Source organism: Oncorhynchus nerka, linkage group LG10 (assembly GCF_034236695.1).
Source record: "Oncorhynchus nerka isolate Pitt River linkage group LG10, Oner_Uvic_2.0, whole genome shotgun sequence".
In the NCBI taxonomy this organism is placed as follows: domain Eukaryota; kingdom Metazoa; phylum Chordata; class Actinopteri; order Salmoniformes; family Salmonidae; genus Oncorhynchus; species Oncorhynchus nerka.
In genome coordinates, this window is record NC_088405.1 from 40,277,240 (window position 1) to 40,298,526 (window position 21,287).

General features: G+C 39.6%; 1 protein-coding gene across 2 annotated transcripts in view; it reads left to right on the forward strand.

Annotated features, from left to right (window-relative positions):
* Positions 1 to 15,372: 15,372 nt before the first annotated feature.
* The window catches only part of LOC115135306 (sphingosine-1-phosphate lyase 1-like), a 32,788-nt gene continuing 26,873 nt past the window's right edge, over positions 15,373 to 21,287 (forward strand). For both annotated transcript variants that reach the window (XM_065023316.1, XM_029669851.2), the window contains exon 1: positions 15,373 to 15,563. Coding sequence is in view for 1 of the 2 variants with exons in the window: in XM_029669851.2 (XP_029525711.1) it covers positions 15,552 to 15,563 (12 nt within the window). In the remaining variant the exon portion in view is untranslated. The remainder of the gene's footprint in view (positions 15,564 to 21,287) is intronic.

Sequence of the window (21,287 nt, forward strand, 5' to 3'; positions counted from 1 at the left end):
GGACGGAGACGAGACGATGAATTGGATAGCCAAAAAGGGGTGGCGTAAGAGTCTGATCGAGGAGAAGTTGAGGGCCTGTGGAGACCAAGAGAGTCTTCTTGTCTTGGAGCACCAGGGGTTGGCACTGAGCAGGGTGGAGAGGAGACACTCAGAGCCCCTCTAGGCCAGGGAGCTCATTAGAGGTGTTTAGAATGAGATTGCGCTTACATTTACATTTACATTTAAGTCATTTAGCAGACGCTCTTATCCAGAGCGACTTACAAATTGGTACTTCTCCTGGATGGATGGCTGGAAGGCATCCCACCCCTGGGGCTACCTGACTTTTGGACCCAGCAGGGGATGGCACTGCCCTGGTAAGTAGGCCCATACATGCTTCAAACGTCAGTTTTGTTTTAACGCCCGTTAAGTGCTGTACAGTAATTGACCCGTTCGTCCCTGTCACTGCTGGTCAGGTGCCGTGTCTACTTCATGTTATTCTGGTTTGGGGTACCACCTGCTATTTTGCATGGTGACCAGCAGAGTGGAGAGCTGTATGCTAGTGGTGACCCTGCTGCTCTACGTCTTTAATCTATGCTCTCGCTGAGTAGTCTTTCTAGTTTCAAGCATTACCACCTTTCATGAGACCAGCTATTATGTTTGATGTTCTACAGTATTACAAATGACTAGTGACACCCTGCCCTACAGGCGCTAAAACATTGGATCTGATTAATTAGATCCAATACAATTTTGTTTGAGGAATACATACAACCAGTCTTCAACTCAATAACCCCCCCCCCCCCCCCCCGGCAAAGAACACATTCATGCTACTAATAAGCTCAACATCCCATGTATTTGAATTATTTTGTTTATTGTACTCACTGTCAATTTGCCTAAAATGTCACCATATGAGTGAATGTGCACAGACAAATCATTTGTTTGCAAATAAAATTAGGGTCATGTAAATAATTGTAAGGCTACTCGAGGGTCCACCTTGTGTGACCATAAGTATGTGTGAGTGGGCACAGTCAAATCATTTGGTTGCAGTTACTGCCTCCCTTACATTTATAGAAGACCCTCTTTCACCATAGAAGTGTAGTTACTATTGTGATGCATAGCCTAACTGCCATGGTCATTTTGAATGTTTAGTCAGTTAGCATTATGGGTAATGTAGAGGTTCTACAATTTCCAAATTGTCCTAGAAATGCATAGGCCTACATCATGCATTTTGACAGAACGGTATCCCAGGGAATACTGAACCATTCCCAATACAAAAACACAGCGGAATATAAAGTGGCCAATGGCACGACATGCTTATTTTGAGTTTAAATTAAGAAAATCTGAACATTGTAGGAGATTCCCCCACAGTTTAGTTGTTTACGGTAAACAGCACTTTACAGGTGGAAAATCTTTGGAAATTAGTAATTTGATTAAATGTCATTCCCACTTCCTGCAAATCAAAAAATGTATATCTGTTTTGGTTTGTTGTTTTTATTGGGTAATATAAATTATACCCGACACAACATTTAATTTGCCTCATTCTACGTGTAATGCCACAAAGAACTAATTTGTCTTTCAGGTCTATATCTTCATGGATGTCACACTTGGATGTGTGCACCTCTGCAGATGGACTCTGCTACATGCGTGGACGACACAAGCCATAATCAGTTTCGCCATTTTCTGTGGCTTATAGGTATTTAGTTGAGGTACATAGTACATAGTACTTTTGGCATTAGCACATAAAAAAAATCTATGTTTGCATGAGAGACCTTGTTCAAATGGTATTACTGTAATCTGTTCATCACACATGCCTTCCAATACGTTGTTGTTAGCTAGTTATTCGCATTCAACTCAATTGCAAAGCCTTCCATCAACTACTATTAAAATGATCGTTGTAAAAAAAAATTGCCAGGCCTCTTATCCCGACTGGTTTTCAGACCTGTCAATCACCTCTCTCGGTTTCAACCAATCAGGGCGCTCAGACGCACTCCAGGGGTCCAACCCGCACTCATTAGTTAGAGCATGTTCACCTGCCGTTTCAAGAAGATGCACGTTATGTTTGAGGGACTCACAACACTTCAAGATTGAAAACAGCATGTGGGAGTCCGTCATTACACAACTTGCATCTACTTGAGACTGCGGGTGAACACGTTCTAACTTGAGGTGTGCGAAACTAAAAGTCTATATTTCACTTCCTTATAATAATCAAACCAGACAACACGATTTTCTTGTTTAAAAAAATATTAATATATTTACAGATAGCCAGAGGCACATTCCAATACTCAGACGTAATTTACAAATGGAGCATTTGTATTTAGTTAGTCCACCAGATCAGAAGTAGTAGGGATGAAGAGGGATGTTCTATTGACAAGTGCATGAATTTAACTGTTTTCCTGTCCTGCTAAGCGTTCAAAATGTAATGAGTACTTTTGGGTGTCAGGGGAAAATGTATGGAGTAAAAAGTAAAATATTTTCTTTATTGGAGTAAAAGTTGTCAAAAATAGAAATGCTAAAGTACAGATACCTCAAACTACTTTAGTAATACTTGTATTTTTACGTAAGTACTTTACACCACTGTATGTAGTGCTGTATGTAGCCGCCCTGTGAGGAAGGTACACAAAGGGCACAGTATTTAGCTGCCCCATGCAGGGCCACAGGTGTGTCGAATGCCCAGTTCGACATTCATTTCATTCAATGCATTTTTGAGGACTGAGGACTGACAGTCAATCACCAGAGAAACTACAACTTAATATCCCCTACTGCAAATAAAACATGTGGTGTTTTCTCTTTTTGGTCTCTGGAAATGCTGCTACAATTCTCAACTTCAGAGCATTGTGATTGTTATATTAATTAGAAACCATGCTTTGTTTTAAAGGATTTAAGGGTTAGTTTAGGAGTTGGGAGAAACAGGGCAGCTTGCCATGAGATATGCAGTTGTTATTATGGGATGCACACCATTTATCTCCAACAACTGTTTTGTAGAGGAATAGAGGTTTGTACCAAAAGTATTATTAAATATGTTTTATAACTGTCTGTGGCATTATGATGCATGTACATGACACCACAATGGAAGCAGATATTATTGTGATGGGTATTCTATCCCTATGGCAATGATGACATATATCATCACCATTATGACGTCAACGCAAGCTTGCATGCCCAAGTCGTTCACCATTATGATCCACTCACTATGCTTTTATGACGTCTAACTATGATTTGATGTCATATCAAGTTAGGCTGAACGTGAACAATACATCAACAGCTATCAATGCTTTAATACTACCAATACAACGTGTTTTAAATATAAATAAACAGTGCTACTTCTGACCTCATTCTTAAGGATCTTACTAAAGTTAGGCGTTTACATGCACTACAAAAAGCACTCTGCCACGATTCATTTCTAGACTAGCCTACTCGTATCGATCAAACTATTTTACCTTTCCAAAGTGCGTGTGACTAACATGAGCAAGTACAAGAAAATTGTACGTGCTGATCAACAAATGAAATCAACATTTAAATATTACAACGAAATATGAAATCAAGCTTTGGTTTGATTCGATGCCATTGTCTCTTTCATCGATCATTGTTGATTGTGAGATAAAATGCAAAAGGTAAAGCGTTTCATTCCTCCTTTGTAAAAACCGTTTGACTCATCCCAATATTGCTTCTTGTCTTCTCCGTGGTTGAAATCTACCCACGTGTCTGCTGAGTTCCCGTGCCAAGAGGATGAGGTGTATGTCGAGTCCCACTCAGGGGAGATCACACTTGTTGGACTCCCAATGCAACCCTGTGATGCGGGTAAGTAGTGTTGTTGAAGGTGGTCAGGAAGTTGACCGAAGGTGTCAGCCATGCGCAAAGTCTCAGTCAGTAACCAAATGTAATTGTGCGCAAAGCGCAGCGTTTCAATCTTGGTCAGTTGGGCATCGTCCGGCAGAGCAGGAAGGACGCTTCTCAGAACATCCAATGCTGAGTTGAGGTTGTGCATGCGATGCCTTTCCCTGTCGTTTGCCTTCGTCCTACGATTTTCTCTCTGTCTGGGCAGTCTTAACCCCGTTTTTGGTTTCATTCGATTTGTGTATTTGTCCCCATGATGTGTCGTTTTTTTTCTGTAATTGCTGATGTTGATCATAGTGAATTCTTCTCCTGGCTTGACGCTGACCTCTGAAGTACTTATGTCAGCCATCGCTGCGTCTTTGGCTACGCTCCGCTCAACAGAGGTGCACAGCAACGTGGGTGACATTCTGCCCCAAAAAGATTAGGAAATGGCATTGAGACGAAATCATGAAAATAGTGAGATGACATTACATTTTTACCAAAATAAATGGATGTCTTCATGAACAATATCCAAAATACCCTTTACCAACATACATGAAGGAAAAATGACATCACTTACCTATGACCGATGCAGCTTGGGTTGAGTGGGAAGGAGTCACGAGTCTTTTTGCTCCACTTTGTTGATGCACTGCCTGGCTGCATTAATTGGTGACAGGCGGCTAGTCTCACGTCTCTCCGGGCTCTGTAGCCTATATAAGTGCTGCGAACAATGGAGAGTTGATGCGCACCTCTGCCATTTTATGTCCCCTTTATCTTATCTGTCTGTATGGAGTGCGCATGGATCAACAGCACCTGCCAAGTGGCCAATCAGTGTGTGGGCAGCTCTTTTTGCCCTCTCTGCGCTCTCTTCGGTCACTTATTCCACTTGTGTCTTATTATCAACCTATACCTGCACATAATTCCGTTCTATTGATCGAGGTTCACGAGTTCCCCATACAGTAAAACAAAAAATATGTTTTTCTCTGTCCTGAAATTATTTATGATTGTATTTAATTGTGGAATGAAAAAAAGCAAAATTCAAAATATAAGTGAGGAAGTGAGTTGGCAAAATATTAAAGTATTTTGCTGTCGCGATGCGAGTTCTATTGGTTGGTTAAAGTAACTAGAGTATACCTACTAATCGAAGGCCTAATTAGTTTTGCTTGGAGATTTATGAGCAATCCCCTAATAATACGTCTAAAAAGAGTTCATACAGTTATAAAGCAACGTTTTCGGGTGGTTCTTAGCTCATCCAAAACCAGTGAATGATGTACGTTTCAACCCATCTACACCCAGTGAAAATTGGCAAATGGTGAAACTCACAAGTCCTTTGGCCATGATTCTTGACCTTTACATAAGTGGTAGCAAATAACAACAACACAGAAGCTCTTGTATGGATAAAACCTGGTGATAGGCATTTTTCCTCCAAATACACACAAAACCAAAGCAAAATAAGAGAATTCACTCTGAAATGCCATCCTTTTTGGTGTTTTCGTATGTGAGTTCAGATCAGAATTGTTATTCAAATGTAACCACCACCCCTTATCATTTCATTCAGTTTGGATAAATTAGACACATATGGGGAACCTACATAGGCCTATATGGGGAATTATTAATAATGATTTGTTTCAAAGTTAATATGTAGCCTTTCTCTAATACACGAAATTACAGTGAACATAATTCCCCCAAAATCTCAAACATAATTAAAACTTCATTATTTGAACATTGGAGTGCTTGGAGACTCTGTAGGGGCCATGCGCCAAACTATTTGGCACTTTAGTTGAACCGTGACAAATAACAACTTTCCTCTAGCAGTTAGGATTTTTTTTTTTACAATTTGTCGCTTACCATTATTGCAAAAATCCACATTCACAAAATTCCATATGACACGGTATACAAATGATTAATACACACATTTGCTTTATAATATTTACTTTTTGAAGGAGATTGCGCTTGAAACGGGTGTTGTGGTGCGCGACATTACGCGGGGGCCCACCTCACAAACAATTAATGAAGAAGTGAAACGTATGGTCTGTGGTGAAAAGACAAAGGGTCTAGCTCTTTGTCTAGTCCATAAAAGCTCTGCGTGTGCTCTGACGTGGGAGTGATTCTGTGCGCTATGACATCTCCAAAATAACCAGTAACACCAGGAAGTCAAGAGCGCATTACATTTTTTTTAAATAAAATATTTAATTAAAACATACTTCAATTGTATCTTCTTTATCAACATATATTGTTCCAAATTTTGTGAATAATGTCGAGAGAGCTTGTGGTACGCCTGTAAAACAAACAGTAGGCCTATAGGCATTTTTTTCTTTTCTATAAGTGAACAGAAAATCACCCCTTAACCTTCTATCTAAATATGTATTTTGGGAGCCCTCTGATAAGCATATGCTTTCAATAAAAAGGACAAATATGCAAAGCAGATAGGAGATGTTGCCTTGCTGCTATAAAAGGCACGAAAAGTCCAAAGTAAACTAAATATTACCGCTTTACAAATAATGCAAAATCCATATCCATATTCCATATTCGGATACCATGGACAGATGAGTTTAAAGCTGTCAGTCTTGTCCCTTGATTTTTATCAGTGTCGTGTAGTGTCTTGCTTGTTATGCAAAGTATAGGCAAACATAGACAGCCCAGTTGCTGTGGAAATGGGATATATCGGGAAAGAGTTGGTACGAAAGTGATTGAACAATATTTAACAATAAACTCCGCTAGCTCGAGAGCAGGTGATACCTGCCCCAGTCTCGTGATTAACACTTCCTCTACTACTTCGCTTTACAATCTGTTGTAATTATTTATTAAACGAAATCTATGTATTATTATTTTAGCAAACAGAAGTACCAGGTGGGGCTTTATTTTCGTCTTAAGCTGTTGTTTGAAGGACTTTTGGAGAGGGCAATCAAAGTCTAAAAACTCGCTGACCAGATTGTTGCCATCCATTTGTTACAAACTAGCGGCGAACCTATTGAATTTGTTCCCTCTTGTTCAGACACGAAAAAGGGCTGCATACAAAGAAAAAAGGGAAACATCTCTAAGAAAGAAAAACATCTTAAAAAAACATTTAATTACAGCCCGGAGGCCATATGTACAGCTTTTGTGTATATTCTAATAATGTCTCTCCTTTAGAAAGTTGGTAGGTGCGCCTTTGGAGACGCGTGCGCTTTTGGAGAGGTGTGCGTATCTTGACCAGAATGACCCCTGAGCACACTTATCGCAAGAAGTAATTCGGTTTTGATGTGCTTTAGAGTTTTCTTTTCACATGCTATGTATTGTGTTCCAATACCTTAGCTTTTGATGAGAATATACACCAATTATAAAGGAATAGCAAACAGACTCGTGCTTGAACAATGCTCCTTGTGGTCTCAGGGTCCAATGAATACAGTTATTTTGTCCTCTTGTACAGGTTTGAGGCCCTGCGGGTTGAAATACAAATGGAACAGTATGGCGATTGCTGCTCGATCTCGCTCAGTACTCAAGAAAACCGCACAGGTTCGTCCATCATTATTATAATGAACTTTGTGATTGCATCAAGTGTTTTTGTCCATCGACGATGGACAAAAACATACAATTTGAATAAAACAACGATTTTGTTAGTCTCTCTGTACAACACAAGTGTTTCATTACAGTGTTTTGGATATTTTATCTGATAAACATTATTCTTACCTGTCAGTATTGGATTCCTATACCAGGTACAGTGGAATTAATCATACTCTTTGCAATAATGAGCTGTAATAATAGTCTCTATTTGATTTATGGATTATGCTTGACATGCATGAAAAAGACTGAGCTTTATGTAGGTCTACCAGTCCTTAAAAATAATCCATAATCCAACCATTTATAAGGGTCGCTGTGAATAGGATTTAATAACGATGACCGTCAAATACCAACTATTTGTTGCTTCTGTAACTAAATCTGGCTAAATTAAATAACCAGAAAGAAAATGAAAATATATGTGATGTAATTAAATGTATTGTTATTTGCTAAGGATTTGGGTTGGAATCAATAGTCTGTACTTCTCTTCATCTCTAACATTAAGGCTGGGCTTGGTTTACAGTCATGGGAGACTATTTACTGTCAAATTGCTGTAATGGTGTTGGTAAGGCCAGTAGGTGGCATTATTGTTAATCATGGAAAACGCTGTTTCAGGCACCGCACTCGATCTCCCATGAGTGTTCAATTGGTTTGAGATCAGGTGACTGAGACGGCCATGGCACATGCTAATCTAACCATTCAGTGACCACTCGTGCCCTGTGGATGGATTGCCTGGCTACTCAAATTCTTTGCAAACGCTACGCCTTGCCCACGGACGTTAGTTTCTTCTCTGCAATAGACCCAGCCAGTTTGTAGTCATAAAAACCAGAAATGAGTTACCTCTGGTTCATTCAGCCATTCCTATGTGGAAAATGAAGGGGGAAATAATATGATTTTGGAATAAATGCCCAAAATAAATTCTGAGGTTAACACAGGCTTAGGAGATTATATGTTTATATGTTTTGTTCTATGAGATAATATGCCAGTTAACATGACCTTTATGCAGTGGTGACCTGCCATTCAGGGCAGTTTGGCAATATATATATATACAGTGTATGTTTTATTTTTGTGTGTGCCTGTTTTGCATGTTATTTTGGCATTAATACATGTCACATATCAGTTTGCAAACAATGTCAAATAATAATAATTGAGTTAAGCAGGTCAGCTATATCAGCTATGGTTTTTTAAAAGGCTGGTAAGGGTAAGGGCCAGGTGTATTTGTAAGGGGCAGGTGTAGTGGTAAGGGCCAGGTGTAGTGGTAAGGGCCGCTTTATGTAGGCCTTAACAGTTTCTAGGCACCGTTTGCCACCGTTATAGTGCAACTACATGTACATATGACCTCAGTTACCCCCCCTGTATTTAGCCCCACTATTGTTATTTTACTGCTGCTTTTTATTTTTTGTTATTTCTTATCTCTTACTCTTTTTTTGTAGGTATTTTATTAACACTGCATTGTTGGTTACACCTGTTGTATTCGGCGCATGTGACAAATACAATTTGATTTGATTGATTTCATGTGTTGTTTAGTGTTGTGTTGTGTAGTGTAGTGGCTTTGCTGGCATGCATCTAAAAAAGAAAAAAAGAAATGCCCCCACCAAGATATACATGCTAAAATCTCCACTGCCTTTATGAATTATGAAGCCCTTATGTGCTTTCTGTGATTTAAAAAAAATACTAAATGCTTTAAAATTCACAAAAGGTGACGTTAGCTGATTAAGATTCTCATAGAACAAAATGTATAAGATCTCCTAAGCCTGTGTTTACCACAGACCTTATTGTCTGCATTTATCCCCAAAAAACTACAAAAACTATCCATTCATTTCCCCATAGTGGAGTTAGTGCCTACAGAAATACGTAATTACTATTGTTCTCTATGAGTCTGGATCTGAGTACCTCCCTAGCCTCTGCCGAGTCCCCAACAACTGGATGTTCCAGTTTTCAGCGGAAATGGAAAGACGTGTGACTTCCGCTTTTGGACATGAACAAGGATTGATCGAACAGCGCAGGAGAGAACCTCCCCCAAATGTTTTGTTGTTGTGCTCTTGATGACCAGTATGAATTGGGATGTAGTTTCAAGCCTGCTACGTTAGGTTAGTAATACATCCTGACGATTTGTAGAATGAAAAATATTCTAGCCACTCTGATTGGTCCCAGAAACCAATGGGTTGGGCCAAAGCCAGAACACATGTGGGTAAAGCAGCGGTTTGACAATTCTTAATTTGCTTTGATACTCTGATTGGTTAGATATGATGCAATCGCTGATTGCTTTGTTTTGCGCAACACCCAGCATTTTGACATGATCGAGCAGCAGAAGAATTCAGTTTGAGTTGTCAGCGGAGTGACCGGGGGCATAGCCATGGTAGCCAAAATAATTGCCTGCCCGGCATTTTTATACATGACCCTAAGAATGACAGGATGTTAATTGCTTAGTTAAGTCAGGAACCACATCTGTGTGCTAGCACCTGCTTTCAATATACTATCTATCCCTCATTTACTCAAGTGTTTCCATTATTTGGGCAGTTACCTGTAATTGAAAGTAACACCAGCTGTAGTAATAGTTGATGTGCTGTGAGCATCCCCACAAAGTCAATTGGACAACTGAACGATTCCACGCAGTCCATGATTCATTTTGGACTTTTCAGGGTGTGAACGTTTGAAAGCCCTATTCAGAAAGAGGATATTGTTGAATGTTGAATAGAAAAAATACTCACCCTTACTCTCAATTCCCTCAGGGGGAAAAAAAGATTGCAGACAGGGTGCAGTATAGCTGCAGTACAATGCGGCGTAAGTGCAGTAACAGTGCATTACACCTGCAGTTCAACAATTCTGATATTACTGAGTCCAAAATAACACAGTCGACTGCAGCACTTTTACTGTAGTTTAAATACTATAGCCAATATTGTAAGGATTATTTTACGCCAACAATTCCCTCTCCATTGTGTTCGCTATTTGCTGTCGATGTTTGCTCTCATAGTTTATTATATAAATTGTGATTTACATTATGGTCCATGGCCTTGTGTTATGATATGCTACTGTAATGTATTGAAGGAGTCATGGGGTGGCGCGCGTGGTCTGTAGCCGCTCAAGGGCACTTGTTCGCTCTCTGCTCCATCTGGTCAATGAAAACATCTAACCTCAGTACAAATGAGTCAAAAGTACAAATGCATTTCCGTTTGAGGATGTCGAAACCTGATACATTATGCCATTATACACGACATTTGTGTGGTTCTGCAACTACGGGAACATCTATGTCCTCAGAGTCCATTTTTAGGATTGTATTAAAAATATATGTTTATATGTTAAGTTCACACTACAATCACCTTAGATGTTTGGGGCGGCAGGTAGCCTAGTGGTTAGAGCGTTGTGCAAGTAACTGAAAGGCTGCTGGATCGAATCCCCGAGCTGACAAGGTAAAAATCTGTCCTTCTGCCCATGAACAAAGCAGTTCCCTGGTAGGCATCATTGTAAATAAGTTTTTTTTTTCTTAACTGACCTTCCTAGCTAAATAAAAATGTTATACCTCAATTTCACTGTATTGTCCCAGACTTTTGAGCTTCTACTTTGTTTTTCTATGAAAAAAACATGAATAATTACACATGATATAATATTATCTACTAGAGAAGAAGTCAATTAAATCAAATCTACATCAATATTTGTTGTACGTATGCCCTTTATATTGTTATTTACACAAAATGTACCTGTCCTTTGGTAGTGGTGTCATTTCCACCACTGAGGGCAAATTCCTCATTAATAAAATTTTGTCAAAAGAAAGTATATTTAGTTACCATGGAAACTTATTTTGACACAGAAGAAGATGGCTGCAGCAGGCAGTTATTCCAGATGTGATGTCCAGAATTTAAAGAAAAATCTAGGTAAATATTGCTTAACTGTGGTGGAAATGACAGAAAGTGGTGGAAATGACAAAAATCCATTATGTTATTACTTTTGACTTTTTTTTTTCTTTAGGCTTATTTAATAATGTTTTAAGTCTCTTTAATCTAGACATTTCTCGTATGTGTTTATTTTACATTTTTAGAAGATGCCACATAAAACAGCACAGATGTCACAGACATAGAAACAAAACAAACAAATGATCCTATATGATACCAGGAATATCTGCAAAAAGACAAGGAGAGATACTGGAAGGAAAAAAAAGAAGGAAGAAGTGAACTCTATCTCTGAGTTTACAATGTGAGAACAAAGCAAATGAAAGGAACTCTGAAGAACTTGAGAAGGATTTTATTGTTTTGAAATTCCATCATTGCAGAGTTAAAGCAACAGTATAAAAAAAATGCCCAGTGCCCAAGGTCAAACAAGTGGCGTAAAAGATCCTCAGAGGCAACATCCTGAGAAAGAAAGTATGGCCTGGTCAAAGCCGCAAACAGAGAATTTGGATTTTCAACAAAACCAATTAGGGCAAATGAAAACAGGCCAACAAGTATTCAATACTCCAGGAAAAAGCAGTGTAACATAATCAGCACAGGCACAGAATAGAAAAATCACTCGGTTCTATGAACGTGATGTCAACAGTAGAGCAACAACAGAGAAAAGGGACACACTAAGGAGGAGCAAGAAAAAAAATCAAAAGCATTTATTAAATGGCACAATTCAGAACCTTTGATCAGCATTTTAAGAGGGAATATTCAGAGATTTAAATGTCCTGCTATGAATTCTTCAAAATACGTCCTTTTTGGATTGTCAAGTCAACAGTCCAGGATAGGGACACATGGCTCTGCAAAACCCATGCCCAACCTCCGGTTCATGGCGGACAAACTACAGTATCAGCTGCAGCAACACCGAGAGCCTTATTGAGTCTTTGCTGTAAGAACCTGAAGAAATAGTGCATGTAGACAGAGTTCTCCCTTTGCCAAGCAAAAGAGCTTAAAACACTTTGATGCTAGTGAGCAGACAATGGTGGTTTGAGTGGAAAAACAAAGCTGAAGAGAGAGAGAGAGAGAGAGAAGAAAAAACAAAGAGGGAAACATGGAGAAGTTCACTGTACACTGTACACTTGATAGTAAAAGAAAAGGTGTGAGGCACACTGCAGATTCTACCGGAGGACTTTTCCAAAGGATTGAAAGAGAAGTTGGAGAAACACGTGTACAACATTCAACACCAATATTACAAACTGAGAGAATTAAATGAGAATCTGTGGAAAGAGGCGATCATCGTGCATATTGACTTTGCAGAGAACTCAGTGGCGCAACTTTCACTGGGGACAAGGGGACATGTCCACCCCCCACATTCTGAAATGGCATTTTTGTCCCCCCCAGTTTTATCCTTGGAATGTGATACAAAACGAGGCAACAGTGCTTTACGACCATGCAGACGCCTCCAAGCTGTCGGGTAGGCTGTTTGGAGTGTTTATCCGACTGGATAAAACCAATTATAATAATTATGTCCCCACCCCACTTCTAAAACCGAAGTTGCTCCCCTGATAGAACAACCTGTGTAAATATACCAGTGAAATCCAGGCAGTTCACTTTGGTGATTCTCACAAGCAGGTGACCTTCCACACCTGTATTGGATATAAGACAAATTATACAGTTTTACTTTGCTCACTGAGCTCTTCTATGCAGATGACCCCTCTGCAATCTGGGCTCATCTCTCAAAAACATTGGTCTACTTCCTTGAGCTCTGTACATTTGGGTACTTTTCGAATGTTACTTTGTCTTAAATTAATTAAATGTTTAACAATGGTTGTTGTTCAAAATGTTTGCATTAAAATATTCCTTTCACATGTTTTTTTCCACATAGATGTCATTTCCGCCACACCTTGTCATTTCCACCACACTCATATTTTTTTAGGCAAATTATTATATTATGTATACTTTACATTGATTGAGTTGTTTTAGATAGGGAAATCATATGGTTGTTATCACAATCTCACAAAAAGGTTGGGTGGAAAGATCTTATTTTTCATGATGAATAAATGTTTTCAGTTGTCACAAAGGCAAGTGTATACATTCAGGCATTGTGTTGAATTATTAAGATCGGCGAAACGTAAAAAATCTATTAAAATAATATTCAATACAAGTTCATGTACAGATGTATAAGAAATTAATTGTATGATATTTCCTTGTCACCAAAAATGGATGTTTAGTGACGTGATGTAAATTACATTTGTCTCTGGCTTACTGAGAAAAATTACATAAATATATAAATTCCTGAATAATACGATCGCAGCCATTATCAGATATTATTTCTAGACAAATCAAAGACAATTATAAAACTGGTAAAATGGTGTTTCAATAAGTTTGAATTTCTGAAAGCTTGAAGGGCAAAAGTCCCCGAAGTCATGATTTGACCTCGTATTTTTTAGAGTTCCCAGTTGACGTGAAAGTACCATTTAAGATGGAAAGGTTGCTTGCTGGGAGTGTTTTGGGGTTTGAGAGCAATGGCGGAAGCAGAAGTAATGCTTGATTCTGTTGGCGCGAGGGAAGATAGAGGAAATTAGTGTAATAGGCTACTGTAACATCTAAGAATGGAGCTAAAAAGGTGTAAAGTTGTAAATCAAGATAAGCCTCGGTATGATAATGCGTCATTCCTTGTTGGAGTGCGATTCATGAGCAAGGATGTTTTTGGGGGAAACCTGTTTGTGGTCAGAAAGATAGTGAAGAGTGCATTGGACTTGTGGAGTCAGTCAGAGTGACCAAGAGTGTTATGATATTGATTTCATGTGTGTCAAAAGAACAAAAAGGTCAAAGCACTGGGGATGTACAGTACTATCAACACATGAAGTGGAATGCTATGATTATCGGAGTAGGGCACCGATAAAAATTGTCCTATCTGGCATCTCGATGGATATTGAGGCTTCGTGTAAGGCTGGGATATATGAGATATGTGGTGCAAGCTTATGAACAAAAGCCACTTCAGTGTCATAACTGTAAAACGTTTGGCCACGCGACACGTATTTGCAGACGGAATATTCTTTTTTTGAATAGTCTGTGATGGGAATCAAGTTCCAGTGTGAAGGAGGTCAAAGTAGGAAGGATCAGGGCTGTCGAGAAGGCCTCCTATGCAGATGCAGTGAACATTGACGAAGTAGCGAGTAGAGTTCATGTAGCTATGGCAGTGGATGATGTTCAACAGTATGTGGGTGTCAGTCAGTTGAAAGATTCTGAAACACTAACACGGAGCCCAAACTGGATGCGCCTTCGTGCGTCATCGTGCATAAATTTATTTTGTCCCCCTACACCAAACGCAATCTCAACACGCAGGTTAAAATATCAAAACAAACTCTGAACCAATTACATTAATTTGGGGACAGGTCGAAAATCATTAAACATGTATGGCAATTTAGCGAGTTAGCTTGCACTTGCTAGCTAATTTGTCCTATTTAGCTAGCTTGCTGTTGCTAGCTAATTTGTCCTGGGTATTAACATTGAGTTGTTATTTTACCTGAAATGCACAAGGTCCTCTATTCCGACAATTAATCCACGGCCAACCGAATCGTTTCTAGTCATCTCTTTTTCATCTTTGAACTTATATGGTGATTGGCATCTACACTTTTACCATGACAAATGGCAAAACATTTCGTCTTTCAATCACCCCGTGGGTATAACCAATGAGGAGATGGCACGAGATGGGGAGAGGCAGGACTTGCAGCGCATCTGCGTCAGAAATAGAAAGGACTTCTATTTTAGCCCTTGGCATCGCATGTAATCCTGAAGAATGTTGATTTTGTTGCGTTTATTAATTTTACAGGAAAAACTCAAACACTGTGAAAGCGGCTAAAAGGTTCTTGGATCTGCAGGATTTCACTGCTGAAACATTGCAGGGAATACTGTCTGAGGATGCATCCCCCTCTCAGGCCCCAGAGGCTGTGTACGGATCTGACAACATTTGAATAAGTGAAGTAGTACATTGAATTTTGTTTTGTTTTTTTGACATTAATATGAGTGTGTTTCATAAATGTTTAGTTAAGAAACAACATCGTTAAAGTAGCTCCGTTTTTACCCCACCCAATAGGTGGCGGCAATGCACCTTTTGGGATGTAGTCTGCCAATAAAACCTTGACGAAGAAGAAGAAGAAGAACACGAAGGTTGCTTGCTTTTTAGTTGCTTGTCACTTCCTGAATTTAGGATACGATTCTCTGTACTATAGTGGTATGTTCATCAGATCCTCGACCACAAAGCAAGCTATACAACGATATTGAAGTGACTTTCCCTACTAAGAAAAAGTGAAGACAATCATTTGCTGAAGGCTTGTCTTGACACTAACCATGGATTATTGGGTAAGTGAATAATAGGCTTTTTTTTTTAAAAATAGGATTTTCTTTCTTTCTCTGGATAAATGTAAATATTGCTTGAGCCATGTAACGTTAGATAACTCCGTGTGTCAAAAAGCATACAAGCAGCAGGTCTCACTCATCAATTATTTACATTATAACAATTAAGTTTACTGTGTTGCTGCAAGCGATAGTAAAGCGTCCAGAACAGTGGAGCGAAGTTTGCCTACACACAATCATGTTGCTTGCCCTGGAGCGCTAACGTTACGGTGTTGACATAGTTCGCGCATTGTTAAAGTGATTGTAACACATATTCTTACTATTTGAATAACACCCCTGGCATTTATAATTATTTTGAAGTCGATCCTTTTTCAAGTGCGAGGATAATTTTCTTCAGGGTAGTTTATTTGTGTATGTATTCGGAGGGAATAATGTGGCATAAATACAGATCAAGAATCTGATATGGAAAGGTCAAGATTCTTCTAAGATACATTTTGTCTTAACTGCCTCAACAACTATTCACTCTTGCAGGCATAGCCTTCTAGTTGTAGGTTTGATTTTCTTTTAGTTTGCAGTATAATAAGGGTTTTCTGACAGTTATTAGAGTGAATTACTGACTAGATGCATTCTAGAAATGTGGCAAACTTGTCAGAAATGTCAGTGTTCTGAGTATGGACTAGAGTCACCTGTAGCTTGACAGTTTCTTTCTTCACATTGCGCGCCTACTTGTCAAATGTAATGACAACTTTATGATCAAAAACTGTTTCTCCTGTAAGGCAATCTCATTTGCAGTGATTTAAGACATAGAAAGTGAGCTTTTACTGAAGGTTAAGCACCCCAACCCCTAGAAAAATCTGAATAAAAACAAAATATTAATAAAATGTAAAATATATGTTAAAAAAAATCAAAAAATCTTCACAAAAGTAGTGCACTGGGCCTTTACTAGTCCTGTATTAGCGGACCTATATAGCCTTATATGGCTATAGACTTACACAGTATATAATATGATATATACAGACATCAGCAGCCACACGTACTGTACGTCTTTGGACATCAGTACCTTCAACACGTTGTGCCATGGAAATGTGCTTTTTATCACTTGCACTACAGATGTCGGATCTTAATTTGACCCGTTTAGTCGCAAGAGGAAAATAATCCTGCAGCAGGAGAATCTGAATGTCTGAAAATATATTTACAATCGCCACAGGGGGGTGTTTGTATACTAGTGCTGAGTGATTTAAAACAACGAATGGAAAGATATCGGTTCAATTATTTGAATTCCATTTCGTTCATTTTTTTTTTCTCTGTGAGCTCAATTAGCACATTTCGCAGTTTCTCTAGAGATAAATCAGATCATGCTTGAACTTTGTAATGTAGTAGGGAGTTGTAATTTCCAACAGGCCAATATTCTACACAGTTTAATGCAGAAAACATGGTAATTAACTACAATGACCATAATCCATTGCGCGCCTACTTGTCTGGTCTGTGTGTTTCTTTTACGGTCTGTTTCTTTTATGCCTGCTATGAGAAGAGACCGAGGAATGCGCGATCAAGAGGGATAGAAAGCAGTTGCATCGCAAGGTATCTTGAAAATACATAATCTAAGTGATTGATCGTTAGTATTCAGCAGTCATAAAAGTATGCCTTATTTACTTTAAAGAACTACTAAAATAGTGATTTGGCAGACAGCATAGGCAGCAGCTCTATATTGATGATACTTGGAATGAAATAATTGTCATCAAAGAAAACAAATGTAATAAACAAAACAAAAATATTTTATTAAATTAATTTAAATAGGTGATTATTAATAAGTGAAAAGTAGTAATGGGCAGTCACAACCATCATGGGACTTTAATTAATTTGACTTTTAGTGTTTTCAACCCACATAATGTATAGTGCGTTTTAATGTTTAAAAAACAATTGAAATCCAAAACGTGATGATTTTTAAAATAATCGAACCGAAACCTAACCGACCTCAAGCACTAATAGCTCAGCACTATTGTATACAATGCACTACCATACCTACATTGCACCTTAGACTAGTTCAAGTATCCTATGTAGCTCTAGAAGTGCAGGACGGGTAGGTGGCGTGCGGGTTGAAAAAAAGAGAAAATAATACCTTACAAAATCCATAAATGTATCATTCATGTGCAATGTTTATCTATAGGCTACATTAGCCTAAACTAATATAAGAAAAAACTCTATCTGGCATTCGTACATAAGTCTAAGCTTTAAAGGCCTAACTGTACGCATGGCAAATAACCTATACGCCAATCGCCAAATGCTTTTGGGAACAGGCAGAAAAAGTTAAGAGGCAAAAACCACAATGTCAGAGTTGAATTCCAATAAGAGAAAAGCTGCGAAATGGAGAGATGAAAATGGAGAGGGGAAGGTTAGAAAAGTCATGTTTTGGAAAGATGGAAGTGGTAGAAGAGGACGATTGTAAGGCGCTATACGAGTTCGACAGTCACAAAACGGGGACTTCAAATAGGACTGGCACGTCGAGGGAACTGTGGCCTAATGTTCAGATGGGTTAAATGGAAACTGAAATCTGGACACTAATTGTAGGTCTACAACCTCTCATGGAAGCCTTCATTTGAACTCCTGCAGAATTAAGCATTTCTTGCAGTAAAAGTATACAGCAAATGTATGGTACATTTTTATTCCGGAACAGGAACTTTACCAATGTCGACTAGATTGAATTCTATCGATTTATGACATTCTGGCGAGCAAGAGTTTATTTAGTCTTCTAGGGTAGCATATAGGCTAATGACAGTCACAGAAGAAAGCTACATGTGTTTAATTATAGACAAGTTGACTAACAAATAGAGAGAGAAAAATGTGCAGTTTTATGTTTAGAATTAGCTTTAAAAAATGTCTAAATTCTCTCAACCTCAATGTGTAGAATAGCGTGAGATTAGCTATAAAACTGCACATTTTTCTCTCTGCCCCATGACAATATGTGTAGAATTGCTGGAAATTAGCTTTAAAACGGCAACATTTTCTCTCAGCCTCATGGCAAAATGTGTAGAATAGTATCAGATTACCTATAAAACTGCACATTTTATACAGCCTGACAGGATGCATTCAATTGTGCATCTGTAAAAGTTTGTGAGGGTTTTAGGTGACAATCCAAATTTCTTTAGCCTCCTGAGGTTGAAGAGGTTCTGTTGCGCCTTCTTCACCACACTGTGTGGGTGGTCCATTTCAGTTTGTCAGTGATGTGTATGCCAAGGAACTTGAAGCTTTCCACCAGTGTACCCTCTGCTGTTTCCTGGCGTCCACAATCATCTCCATTTGTTTTGTTGACGTTGAGTGAGAGTTTTTTTCCAGGCACCACACTCCCAGAGCCCTCACCTCCTCCCTGTAGGCTGTGGTGTCATCGTTGGTAATCAAGCCTACTACTGTTGTGTCATCTGCAAACTTGATGATTGAGTTGGAGGCGTGCTTGGCCATGCAGTCATGGGTGAACAGGGAGTACAGGAGGGGGCTGAGAACGCACCCTTGTGGGGCCGCAGAGTGGAGGTGATGTTTCCTACCTTCACCACCTGGGGGCGGCCCTTCAGGAAGTCCAGGACCCAGTTGCACAGTGCGGGGTTCAGACCCAAGGCCTCAAGCTTAATGATGAGCTTGGAGGGGTACAATGGTGTTGCATGCTGAGCTATAGTCAATAAACAGCATTCTTACATAGGTATTCCTCTTGGCCAGATGGGATAGGGCAGTGTGCGGAGTGATGGCGATTGCATTGTCTGTGGATCTATTGGGGCGGTAAGCAAATTGAAGTGGGTCTAGGTTGTCAGGAAAGGTAGAGGTGATCTGATCCTTGACTTGTCTCTCAAAGCACTTCATGATGACAGAGGTAGTGCTGCAGGGCGATAGTCATTAAGTTCAGTTGCCTTTGCCTTCTTGGGTACAGGAACAATGGTGACAATCTTGAAGCATGTGGGGACAGCAGACTGGGATAGGGAGAGATTGAATATGCCCGTAAACACACCAGCCAGCTGGTCTGCGCATTCTCTGAGGATGCGGATAGGGATGCCTTCTGGGCTGGCAGCCTTGCAAGGGTTAACACGTTTAAATGTTTTACTAACGTCGGCCATGGAGAAGGAGAGCCCACAGTCCTTGGTAGCGGGTCGCGTCGGTGGTACTGTGTTGTCCTCAAAGCGTGCTTAGAATGTGTTTAGCCTGTCCGGAAGCAAGACGTCGGGCTGGACGACGTGGCTGGTTTTGCTTTTGTAGTCTGTGATTATCTGTAGTCCCTGCCACATGTCTCGTGTCAGCCGTTGAATTGCGACTCCACTTTATCTCTATACAGACGTTTAGCTTGTTTGATGGCCTTGCGGAGTGAATAACTACACTGTTTAAATTCTGCCATTTTACCAGTCACCTTGCCATGGTTAAATGTGGTGGTTCGCACTTTCAGTTTCACGCGAATGCTACCATCTATTGACGGTTTCTGGTTAGGGTAGGTTTTACTAGTCACAGTAGGTACTCCGATACACTTCCTTAGAAACTCAGTCACCGTATACGTGTCTAGATTATTTTTGCAAGCTACCCGGAATATATCCCAGTCCATGTGATCAAAACAATCCTGAAGCGAAAAGATAATTGCATTTATTTCAATGTTTTCAAAAAGTAAAATGAATAGTCTGATGATTTATGCATCAAAGAAAAGTGTCTCGGCTCAACTAAATCGAATTTGGATAGGGTCAAATGCATAAACATCTTGACAGTTTTTCAAAATGAAATAGTAGGGCCACACAATACAGGCTTTCAATCCACGACAAGGACGATTTACAAATGCCAGCATCAAACTGGAAGTACAGTAGGTCTATGCTACTGTAGCTGGTGCATAACAGCTTAGCAATGGAAATCACACCTACTGTAAGAGCCATCCACTCAAAAGACCATAAGTATATGGACAAATTATACACAGCCTAACTATAAAACGTGGGCTAGCTAGCATCCGCACTGGAGGAAACTTTATCGTTCTACAGTAGGCCTACATCTGTCAATCAACTGATGGCACAAATCAGCTCAACTCAGCCAGGGAAACACAAACAGTAGGCTATCATTGGTTTTCACACCTTTTGTTATGTGGCAATGTATAGGCTAACGAGTAGCCTACAAGAATGTAGCATATTGGAATATAATCCAATAACAAGTGGCCTATTGCAACCATTGATGATACTGTATTATTGCAAAGTAATGCCTCGTTAAGCCATCAATAGGCTCAAAATTCACCCGCACAGCTGATCTCAATTGCAACCATTATTGATTACCACATTGCCGGTTTCAAGATACTTATGTACATATAATGTATGTCGACACCCCTTCAAATTAGTGTAATCGGCTATTTCAGCCACACCCATTGCTGACACAGCCTTGCAATCTCCATAGACAAACATTGGCAGTTGAATGGCCTTACCGAAGAGCGCAGTGAATTTCAACCTGGCACCGTCATAGGATGCCACCTTTCCAAAAGGTCAGTTCGTCAAATTTCGGGCCTGCTAGAGCTGCCCTGGTCAACGGCAAGTGCTGTTATTGTGAAGTGGAAACGTCTAGGAGCAACAACGGCAATGCCGCGAAGTGGTAGGCCTTCAAGCTCAGAACAGGACCGCCGAGTGCTGAAGCGCATAACGCGTAGAAATCGTCTGTGCTCGGTTGCAACACTCACTACCGAGTTCCAAACTGTCTCTGGAAGCAACATCAGCACAAGAACTGTTTATC